The following is a 12627-nucleotide window of genomic DNA, read 5'->3' on the forward strand; positions in this document are numbered from 1 at the left end:
CCAGCTGTAATGGACTTTCTGCACATCCACAAAATGAGAAGCGTCAGAACTACTAGAGTCAATAGATTTAAATTTTGCTTGTGACATAAATAAGACATGTTTGTGACACATATATGTGTCCCAGAGGATCCCCATGCTCTGGAACAGGCTCCCAGTCCACATGAAGCAGAGTCCATTTCCATAAAGTGTAACCCTGACCAATGGATGGAAAATCAGAAATTCATCTTGGGTCTGGCACCCATGTCTCTGATAGACACAGGCAGGAAGTAATGACCAAACTAACATACCCCCTCTCCACACACTTAACCTCTAGAAACTTCTAAAAACATACCTCCTCCCAATAAACACCCATGACACAAATGGGTTGAATTACATGACTAGGCTTATAAAGGCCCTGGTGGTCATTATCCTACTGTATAACTATAAATCTATGAGCCTATGATTCTCTGTGCCTATCTACAGAGTGAGCTATGACTAAAACATGTCAATATGCAGAAGCAGGCTTGGCTGTATTGGTTTAAGACGGTTTACTTTTGTTCCCTATAATCAGCTATACTGTATATAACAGCCACTTTCTGTCACAAGGTAGAGTTAGGTACCTGGGAGATGGTACTCACCTGAAAACAGGCAGCCTCATATGGCTGTCACCCTGGGTAGGGAATGAATATGGCATGCTGCTTATGTCCTGGTAGAGGAACAAATATGTCTCACTCTCACCCCTTCAGGGGGAAAGAATGGACCTAATTAGGTGCAGGGAGAGGTTTCTGATGCTGATCATATTGAGATATAAAAAAAGAATCATTAGCTTGCCTTCAACCTTTACTATTACCAGGAACAGGTTAACTTGTTGCAGATTCAAGCTGTGCAAATTATACTATGTAAAGAATGCATCTGCTGTGCCATCAGTAATAACATTATGTAAAAAATTGATATTAAATATCCTTTTAGCTGTTTCTGCACTAACTTTCTGACAAACATTTCTTTTCTTTTGTTACTTATAAAGGCTCTTGCTATGTGCTACTATAGGCATTTAAATTTATTGCTTAAACTTACTGTAAAGAACTTAAACTTAAACTTACACCAAGGCATGACTTAGCTTTTGACATTTACACTCCTGGGATCACACTGTTTTGTATCTTGTTACATGTTACTGGCAACTGCTGCTTAAACAATACTTAAAAAGTATTAACAAATATCAGGTTACTGTTGCTTCTTTTATGTGTGTATCATTTATTCCACATACAGTTCTACTTCACTACCTCTGCTTTAATGCCTCATTATAATTAAACACTTTAGCTAATTTACTAAATTCACCCAATGATTCAGGTAACCTTTCTTACCTTCTTATACGAGACTTAACACAGAAATCTCTGAATTACTTGACTTTTAGGATTACAAGATATTAGAACAAGCTTAACAGCTGCATGGATGTCTTTTCTCCTGGTTTCTCTGGAGTCGGGGGGGGGGGTCACTAAAATTCAGGATCTAAGGTCAGTACACCTAGACATGTTTTGCTGTCTTACTCTCTACTGACACATATAAAATCTGCTTCTGCACTTCACAATGTCACTCCCAGGGCTGAATTTTCTGATCAAATGCAGTTAATTCACCAACCTCCTTCCTCAGGTTGATGCAAGCACAGTAATTCTTCAATTTACTAACCCTGCAGACCTTGATACCTACATACAGTTATTTTAACTTTAGATAAAATTCTAAGCACTTTAGATGATTCAGCAGATGTAATAAATACTGCAAGCTCCAAGAGAACAGCACCAGTAGTAAAAGCACTGTGCACACCTCAGTTGTTAATAAACTCCCAGATGTGCAGTACAACTAAGCACAGCAGAGAAAGGAAATCCGGGAGGGTTCAGAATCAGCTTTGGCTTAATACCAATTACAGGTTTTTCAAGCTCCAACTTTATTCAAAACTTAATATACCAGCAAGCTTAACAAATGAAGATCTAGGATGCTGCAAAAAGACTTTAAACCTCCTTGTTTTTATATTTTTTTGCTGAAACTATTACATACTGATAACTATCAGTATTATTCACAGCCTCAATGCCTCAGGATAAAAAAAAGAAAAACACACTGGCTGAAAATCTTTCAGCCAATCAGCTTATTATATACTCTCACACTTCAGTAGGGAAGTCACTATACCTCTGAATTACAATAAGTCAACAATTATGTCTTCATAAGACAGAGAAACAGTTTATTTCTGTTCATAACAACTGACATAATATTTTAGAAGAAAACCACAGTTAAGTATTCAGCAGACCTAAAGTAGTGTGAATAATTTAGAAAGCAAAAGAATAATGCTACTGATTTATAGGACCCATGCTAACAAACGCCAGCATGGAATAAACATTTTCTTTAGCAGGGAACCAGATTGTGACTGATATCAGTGAGATAAAGCCCAGTTTTTATATTAGGGCAAGAATCCACTCCAAAGTGAAAACTAAAGCTATAACCAGTTATACTGCAGTGTCACCTACAACAGACATTAGCCATTGAGTGGTCATTCAATTTGACCCAAGATGGCAAATCACAGCCCTTCACATTTTTAGCATCGTTTTTAAATTATCACTTATGACATAGACAAATATTATTTTCTATAAAAGAAAAGAAAACAAACATATTAATCTGTTCACAGTTTCAAACTTTACACATTACAAACATGCTTTTATGCAATTATCGTCAATCCAATATTTCATAAATTGATCAATTCATGACTTCTCTTAAACCTCAAATCCATTATGCATATATTGTTCCAAAAATGTCAAATTTTTTTGCTCCTATCGTTTTTTTTTTTTTTTAAACAAACATCTTTATTAAATTGTCACATATGACATAGGCAATCTTACATATCCTTTTCGAAATATCCCACTTCCACTTTTTTATCTGTTACAATATTCACTACTTCAGGTATAGCTGTTTAGACTCTGATTTGCCATCACCTAGTAATTGTTTTTTTTTTTGGCAGCTACCAGAATTAAACTTAACATGGCCTTGTCATGTCTAGGCAAGTAACATCCTGTGTCCCAACTCAAAATAATTATTTCCTTAGTTACACCCATTCACTCACACAATATTTCTGACAAGAGTACTCAGCAGGGAATTTTTAGTCTGCCAACTCATAATACTCCAGAAATATATGTTCCCAGTTACCTCTTTTTTGCCCATCACACCTTCAACATTTGCAATCTACTTGAGGAAAAATTCTTTGGAGCCTGCTTGGGTTAAGAAAATGCCTATATAAACCACAGCCCCCCACATTTTATCATGACACTCTTCAGCTGGTATGAATCACAGTACAAACTATGTGCTTGCAGGTTGGTGATGCATGGTAAACATGTTCCACACACATGATCATAGACTAATCTGGTGCTGGCTGACCACATCAAAGTGTGGAAGGCTGTGCCAGATGCAAGGACATGTTGAGAAGATAGTGATACACAAAAGGCTTTCAGTGTGTGCAGGGATGGAGGAATATACTACTCTATGCAGTAGAACAGCTTTTATAACATAAACAATGTTAATATATCCTGAGGAAAAATTAAGCATGAAAAATTCAGTAAAAAGAGTTTGTACACAAGAAGAAAGTGGTCATTTACCTGGTGGTGGATAAGCTATTCCCCCTTCACTGGGTATATGTGGTGGTACTTGTCCTGGGTGCATAGAAGGCTCATATGGAGGAGGTCCACATTCAGAGGGTGGAAAATGTGTTCCCATAGGTTGGTTTACTGTCGGAATGTTCTCTGTTTATAAATAAATTCATCAGAAATCAAATATACAAAATGTAAGAAGATATAGTTTAAAAAAAAAAACAAAAAAACACATTTATTGAATTATCACTTGTGACATACGCAAACTTACATTTATATAAAAATAATCAAACCATATTAAAAAGTTCACATTTACAAACATTACATATATTGTCCTATGCAATATAATCAGGCCGACATTACATAAATAGTTCAATTCCTGTTGTCTCAAATCTCATTGCTCCTCCAAAGCATTTATCTACATGTATTGTTCCCAAAATTTCATTTTTGTATACAAGTTATTCCTACCCTTTTCTAAAGATCCCACTTGGCTTAGACTTAGATTTCTATTTTCTTTAAACTGCTTTTTTGTCAGCCACCAAAATTAAACTTAACAAGGTCTTCCTATATATAGGCTATTTAGATCCTGTATCCCAGCTAAAAAAAAAAAAAAAAAAAAATTTCTTACGTTACACTCACTTGCTTACCCAGTGCTCCAAACAGAGTACTCTGTAGGGAATTTTTAATGCCTGAAAACTCATTACACTCTGAAAATGTCTGCTCCCAGGTACCTCTTTCTTCCCCATTACACCTCCAGCATTTGCCATCTGCATGAGGAAAAATTCTTTAGAGTCTGCTTAGAGTATAAGAGTACCTATGCAAACACTTTTTTTGCATATTTGGGGGCAATACATATATCCTCCCAGCATTTCTTTGGAATTATCTAATCTCTCTTCAAAATATGTTATGACATCTGACTGAGTCATATAGTTATTGTGCAATATTTTACATGCCCTACTAATTACCCCTTTTTTAAAAAACAGCTCCCATTTTAGTTTCAACTAAAAACTCTTGTTAGTGCAGGTTTTTCATCTAGGATTCCCCTAACCCTTTCTTACGGCCTGTACTCGGATATCAATCCCTAATAGGGAAGGCAATCTCTAGCCTGCAACCCAAATGCCTTCCTGGCCTCTTCCACTTCAATACCTTGGTTCCTTTGCCAGCTTCCTCCTGTAAATTACAGTCTCCTCTTACCTATTCTCTGTACCCCTAACTGCAATCATCCCTACTGTCAGAATATCCTTTCTCCCTTCCCATGCTGGATTAGTTCTTAGTAAACTTTATGAATAACATATTCTGTATGCCTATTGATATACACCTTAAGGATTTGTGTTCAAAATCCCATTCTCCTCATTTCTTGAATTGCTTCCCTGCTTCATCATCATCATCCTCCCTCTCCATCTTGAATTGTAGCTTTCTGCTTCCGTTATGTACAGCAGCCTTAACTGCATAGCTCTAAAATATCCCTTCAAGTCAGGCAATCCTAATCCTTCTTGTTCTATTGGAAGAATCAATTTATCCCACTTGACTCTTGCCTTCTTCCCATACCAGATAACATTCTTCAGCTCTTGAGTAATAACTATCCACAACTTCTCTGGTTAAAAAAACATGCCACATGTGTGTGTAAAACTAAAGGAACTAAAAACATTTTACTTCTATCTTGCTATAGATGCCCATAGGCAAGAAAAAACATTTTTACTTCTTGTATCTTGCTGTACATATCCAATGGCAATAGCTTCCAGTTTCTCAGTTTTTATATTATCTTTTGTTTAGTCTCTTCCCATATATCCTTAACTGCCATAACAGCCATACTCCTAAATACTTCATTTTATCATATCCCCATAAATATGAGTATTCCTGAACCAATTCATGTGTGAGTACATAGTTTACAGCTATAGCCTTTGTTTTATCTTCATTAATTTTATACCCCCCCCAAAAAACTGAAACTTGTTTCAGAATGCTCTAGAAGGTACAGTTCTTTTAAATTAATTCTTGCTAGACAAAACATAAAAGGCAAAGACAGCAACTACGTCTTTACTGTAACAGAATTCATAGTTAGCACCACACAAACTTTTTAATCAGATTCCACTAACTTTGCCACCATGTCTCAGAGACCACTGTTCATTTGGGTCACTTTGTTGTGCCTCTGTCATGCAGTACAATGTAATTTTGTAGAACTCCTTTTAAGGAATCATATCATATCAGTATCCTTGACAAGTGATACAATACTGTGGCATATACAAGAGACCAAGGCAGCCCACAGGATTTTTTGCACGGGGTGCAAACCCAGAGCCTCCCCACTTAGCCCCCCCCCAGCCATTCCAGTGTACCATTATACTTGGTTATTTCTCCACAGTTGCCATAAAGACTGTTCAAATCTCTGTGTGGCATACTGTTTTTATGCTTTACTTCTACATTGATTGCAGATATTTGGATTTAATTTATAACTTGTAGAAACACTGATAAACATTTGCTAAACAAAGCAATAGTCTTACAATGAAAACAGACTTAGCATTAAAACTTCTTTGCCTTTGAAACTCACAATCACTGAAATAGCATTGAAACTCACATTCAAAGAAAATGCGTCTGGTCAGCGGCAGGTTAAGTTTACCTTTGGGCTGTTTTCAAATCATAAGCCCCTTGCACACACTTTTAGGACTATGCAAAAGATTTTATTAATTATAATACATAATAACTGAATTATATCCCTTGTTTAATACAGCACCACTTGTTAGTGTGTGTTTTAAATTTCCAGTAAGCAATGAAACAATACATATCAACTAATAACAACAAACTGCCCAATTCAGGACATTTCAACCATAAAAGGCCACTCAAACTTCTGTCATTACAATCCACCAATATCAGTCAATATGCACAAGTTCTGCAGAAGTAAATGTCATGTAAATATTTCCACATCAAAGATATCTAAAACTAATGAATAGGTTGTTGCTATAAAACAACTTTATAGTTTAGTGTTTCATCTACAAATTCAGTGCCTGCTGCCCTTGAGGAATAAATCGCCTAGGTTACATTAAAAAAAAATGGTAAACTAGCATATTGCAAAAGGGAATGGGTGGCAAGCTGAAAAACAGGTTCATAGTTATTAGGCATCTCATCCAAAGAAGAACATACTCAGGACTGCAGCACTCCACCCCCTTAAAATACAAATCTTTATGTTGTGGGAGTAAAACCTATAGCCTTCTGCCTCAAGATGCAAGTATGCCTGTTATGCCACTAACACTGCTTTAAAATTCTATACCACAACAGTGATACCATTTGCTAAGCAAATCAGTTGTACATTTTAAGCAGAGTTTGCATGAGCAGCAGTAAACTTCTCTTCTCTTGAAGCTCACAATTCCTTGAAAATGCACTTGAAAATAAATTCCACCTGCTAACTCTAACTAGGGCATTCATTCTCTCTCACACATGCACACACCTCAACCTCTTAGTGCAAGAAATCTGGACAAAGCTTAAAATAAATATGGACAGATTATAAATATTGCTCTCATGAACTTAGAAAATTGCTAGAACAAGATTTGTGTTAGTATGCATTTTTATAAAGGATATGAAATCTAAAACTCAAATGTCTGTCATTATTTAGCAACTTCAATCCTTTTTAGGAGAACTATGGGGCAAAAATGTTGACATTCTGCAAAAACACACACACACACACACACACACACACACACACACACACATACACACACACTACTTCTCAATCTCTTAGCACAAGAAATCTGGGCAAAGCCTGTTATAATGTTGGGAAAAAGGCCCAAAACTAGGGACACATTTAGAAAGTTGCTAGAATAACAGGATATGTGTTAGAATGCATTTTCTAAAGGATATGAAGTCTGAAACTCAAATGCATTTCATTAATTAGTAAATTTAATCCTTAGCTCACCCCAGTAATTTGTCAAAAAAAAAAATTTTTATGAGGAACAGACCAAAAATATAAGGCAAAAATCTGGACATTCTGTTTAAATCTGTACAGTTGAGAGGTACGAGTCACACAAACATGCATCCCCCTACCTCCTTAGAAAGTGGACAGAACAAGTTTTGCATTAGTGTACATTTTCTGAAGGATATAAAGTCTAAAGCTCAAATATCGAAAAACAATTTTATGAGAAACAATCGAAAATATGAGGCAAATATCTGGATAATTGCGAGGAATGAAATCACCCCCCTCTTACACACACATCTACCTCCTTCTTACTTACACAGACACACACACACACACACACACACACACACACACACACACACACACACACACACACACACACACCTATCTACCTTTCACTTGTACATTCGTCCGCAGTCCAAACATCTTCTGGAATTCAAATTCTGCACAGGTGCGGAAGATGAAGATGTAAACCATCAGTTGCACAGACACAACAGGTGTTTGAGACCTGTTTTCATCTTTTGCATCTGTGCAACTGGATGCAAAGGGCATTCTTAAAGAATAATGCCCTTAAAAAAACAACATATATTTTTTTAATTAAAAGAAAAATAATCTACTAGCCAGTCAGTTCCAGGGGCGTGCAAATGCATCCCCTTGCACCTGCCTGTGGGTGCCCTCGCAAGAGACACAGAAACTTTCAAGTCAGAAATCAAATGCCATCTTATACTGGTCAGAAAGAGGGAAGAAAGATAAAAAAATGGCAAATACTGCTGAAAAGATTTTGAAGAACATTCACAGTTAAAATTACTTATATAATGACAGCTATTTGTATTCAAAAACAAGCACTTGTGATCAAACCACACCAACCGTGGATAAAGCCTGATATACCAACACCCAGTCATATATTATTGCTTACATATGCAGCCCATCTGCCTTTTTCAAGGACAGCTCTAATGTTGCATGTGCACTAGTAATGCATGCACAAATGTGAACACTTATCCTGATTTGATTGGCATGCTGGTTAAACACTAGCTACTTTAAGTAAAAGATGCATTCTACTACACCTTTATACTCCAGGTAATGTTTTACTTGTGCAATGTATACTGGGCAAATATACAACAAACAGTGAAGACGACGACTCGTGTCTGTAGGATCTATCTCTTGACAGTGAAGCAACAAAAACAAATCAGCATGTGTTAAAGACATTGTCATGCAACATACAAGTTAAAAAACTGCTAACCAAGATGGCAGGCTGGATGGCTGTGTGATAAAAAATCAGTACAGAAGTACTAAAAGATACACAACAAAAAAGATTTTCAGAAACATTTACATTATAAGATAACATGTGCAGTGCAACTGTGGGCCAAAAAGACTTTAATGATCATACATTTCAATGTTCTGTAAGCATATTCAATTTTCTCAAGGAAATAATAAATTGTAATCAGAGAAACTTACTAATGGTCAGACATAAAATAAATTAGTATAAAGGAATCCAATATGTAATATCTGGATGTATGACTTATCAATGACTACTAAACAAGTTCAGTTTAAGACTATGAAACTTTAGTATTAAGAATTAAATTAAAAGTGAACAAATATTTTAACAAAATGCTCCTGAGAGTGTACAAGTCACAACAGATATAAAACAAAATGAAGGGAACTTTAACTTTTTTTTTCATCTATTAACCAAGGTTGAACACTAATCTAGATGGATAATTTTCAGGTTCAACCTAGAAAGACAGACAAAGTACACTTCTTGAACAAACAACTTAAATATTAAAAACATACAAAAAATTACATTTACACTGAATACACAGTATATTTCTTTATAAGTTGTAATAAAGTGAAACCGAGGAAGTGTAGTGTACATCCTATATGAATGTTATCTTTTACAGTACAATATATACAGTCTTTCGTCTTTTCCCGGTTAGGGGTCGCCACAGCGGAACTCCAGTCCACTAATGATTGGCAGTGGATTTTTAAGGTGCCGAGTTGCCAGCCCAACGCCCAACCTTCAAAGAAGGCACATCCATTCACACACGCACCTACCTGCATGTCTAACATCACTCAACCATGGGGAAGACATGCAGACTCCACACAGAAGGCACTCCAGCCAAGAATCGAACGGGAGAACCTCTTGCTGTGAGGTGACAACGCTAACCACTGCACCACTGCAGCCTGTGAAGACAGGGAATGGACAATGAAGTAAAGTTTGAGAACTGAATATGTGTTTAGAATGGAGGGGATAATTAGACAGGAAGAGAGTAATCTAGAAGAGCAATTACTCTAACAGATGGGATATTTTAGGAGCAGAAAGAGGGTATTATCTGAGCTGTATCATGCTTAAGTGAGGCCATAATCAAGTAAATGGGCCAGAATCCCAAATCATACCACTACTCATTTACTTGGCCATCTCTTCCCAGTTACCATAAACAATGTTCAAAATTTGCAATGGACAGAACACTTTGTTTTAAACATTTACAATGATCACAGAGATTTAATAAGTATTGCACCAAGCTTAAGGTATGCAAGGGGTGTTCTGTACACTTGATTTAGTTAACTACTAACTAAACCTCCAGTGGGGAGGGTTGCCTTTATCATGTCAATACTGCATACAGTAATAGAACCAAGTACCTGTGATATACAAAACAATGTGCTATACTGAGCATAACAAAACTAATTTCACTTTTTTCAGACTTTCCTAAAATGTGGATATCACAAGAGGGAAAAATGTTTACAGCCCAGACCATCTGCAAAGCATTGTGAAATTATAGATGGTCTATTCTCAAATGTAACTTAACTTGACACATGTAGTACCCAGTTTTATCATCGAATTGCCACAATATTTTTTTTTGCTTATGTTGGAAAGCCCATAAAATGAAGAAGAAAAAAAACTTGTAAACAGGGAATGTACCATTTACGGTTAACAGATTTACATAAACCCCATACCTATAAAACAACAAGAAATTTAACCAAATTCAACCAACTACTACTTAACATCCTTTGTTTGTGTCTTTCAGCTTTTCCCGGTTAGCGGTCGCCACAGCAGAACTCCGGTCCGCTAATGATTGGCAGTTGATTTTTATGTACCGGCTTGCCAGGCCTGACGCACAACCTTCAGCGAAGGTACGCCCATTCATGCATGTTTCCACGCAGAAGACGCTCTAGCTGAGAATCGAACCAGACAGCATCTTACTGTGAGGCGACAACGCTACCGCAGCACCACCACCACGTTGTTTACTACTTAACATCCTAAAAGCCATAAACTGGTCCCCATTAAAAACACTACCATTGGATGATGCTATTAGTCACTTTAATAAAGTTTTCTTAGATACTCTCAACAGCTTAGCTCCCCTCAGAACCAAAGGTAAACCAGGCCCCCTGGCTAACCAAAGATACAAAACAAATATTACCAATGAGTGAAAAAGCCTGGAAAGAATGGCATAGAAATAACAATGAAAACCACCTTAAATATAAACTACGAAATAACGCTAATCATTGCTGACAAAAAAAAATATTTCTCTAAACAATTATTCAGCCAAACAAATATTCCAAAAAAATTCTGGAGAAGTATCTCAGCACTCCTTAGTCCTGGTACCTCATAAAACCTATTTCATGTCCCAGACAAAGACCCATCTCAAATAACTGACATGTTCAACTCCCACTTCATTGACAGTATACTTAAACTTGTTAATTGTTCTACACCTAATACAAACTCCAGCCTGATGAAAAATATAACTCTAGCAGATTCAGTTAATAGGACCCCCAACACAAACACCTCCCCTCTCCATGGAATCTCTATAGTTAGCCCTACATCTCCTACTCTCTCTCTGCAATCTGTACTTACCTCACTAATATATAAGCATCTTAGCAAACTAAAACCTTCCTCCTATCCGTCAATAATCTTCCATTAGAATACTTAAAACTTGCTGCTGATGCAATAGCCTACCCAGTTAGCATTTTCATAAACAGATCTATCTCAGAACTGAGGCTCCCAAACTCTAGAAAAAATCCATTGTAATCCTCTTACATAAGAGTGGAAAACCCAATGAATTAGCAAATTATTGACCCATCTCTATCCTCTACCCTTTATCTAAAATATTGGAAAAGTACATACACAAACAACTATTAAAACATCTCTCTAATAACAACCTCCTTGCACCTACCCAACACAGTTTTCGTCCAGCACACAGCACAGCACTATCACTGCACTACTACCCTTCATACATACCGTAAAGCTATGGACACTGGTCAACTAACATCAGTAATCCTACTAGACCTACAAAGGCCTTCAATACAGTCTTATGATAAACTACTACAACAATTATCTACTACAGAATGTTCTCAACCTATCCAAAAATGCTTCTCCAATAATTTAACTAATAGCAGCAGTGTGTTAGGTGGCAAACTAGTCTGTCAAATTACCAGTTTAATGGCACACGAGTCCCTCAAGGATCCATTCTTGGACCCTTTCTTTTCAACATTTTATTAACAACCTTCATACTGCCTCTCTTCAAAGTTCACTTATCCAATATGCTGATGACTCCACTATTGTCTCCTCCTCTAACAACTTTCAACACCTCCTAAAACTTACACAAGATGCTTTCACCTTTATTGAAACCTGGTTAAATGAAGCACAATTACTATGTAATCCTAATAAAGCTAAGCTTCTATTGTTCTCACCAAAACCATTTCAAAATATACTCACTAAACAACACAGAAATTGAACTCGTAACTCAGGCTAAGCTACTGGGTATTATAAATGATAAACTTACCTTTGAGCAACATATACTTAGTACCATTAAAAACTCATTTCAAACCAAGTAAACTATATAAACACAAACAGTTAATAGACACTCATACAAAAAAAAAAAAAAGAAATGGCCAATACCCTCCTGCTCCCTTCCCTCCTATATGGTGCCCCCATTATCACTAACCTCCATATGTCCCGAAAGAACAAGTTGCAATCCTGCTTATGATAAAATATCCAAACTTGCAACTAGTACATCTTATCGCACTCACCAATGTCTTGCCCTCATTGAACTAAACTGGCTAGAATTCTCCCATTACATTAACTTTGTACAGCTATCTCTTGCTCACAAAATAATTTACAAACCAGACAGA

At 36.5% G+C, this 12627-nt stretch overlaps 1 protein-coding gene across 2 annotated transcripts in view; it reads right to left on the bottom strand.

The window, feature by feature from the left end:
• Positions 1 to 12627, bottom strand: part of CDIP1 (cell death inducing p53 target 1) — a 300130-nt gene that overhangs the window by 164512 nt on the left and 122991 nt on the right. For both annotated transcript variants that reach the window (XM_044089467.1, XM_044089468.1), the window contains exon 3: positions 3612 to 3755. In XM_044089467.1, coding sequence (XP_043945402.1) covers positions 3612 to 3755 — 144 coding nt within the window. The remainder of the gene's footprint in view (positions 1 to 3611; positions 3756 to 12627) is intronic.

The sequence above is a fragment of the Protopterus annectens genome, chromosome 12.part0 (assembly GCF_019279795.1).
Source record: "Protopterus annectens isolate FY-2018-M chromosome 12.part0, PAN1.0, whole genome shotgun sequence".
NCBI lineage: Eukaryota > Metazoa > Chordata > Ceratodontiformes > Protopteridae > Protopterus > Protopterus annectens.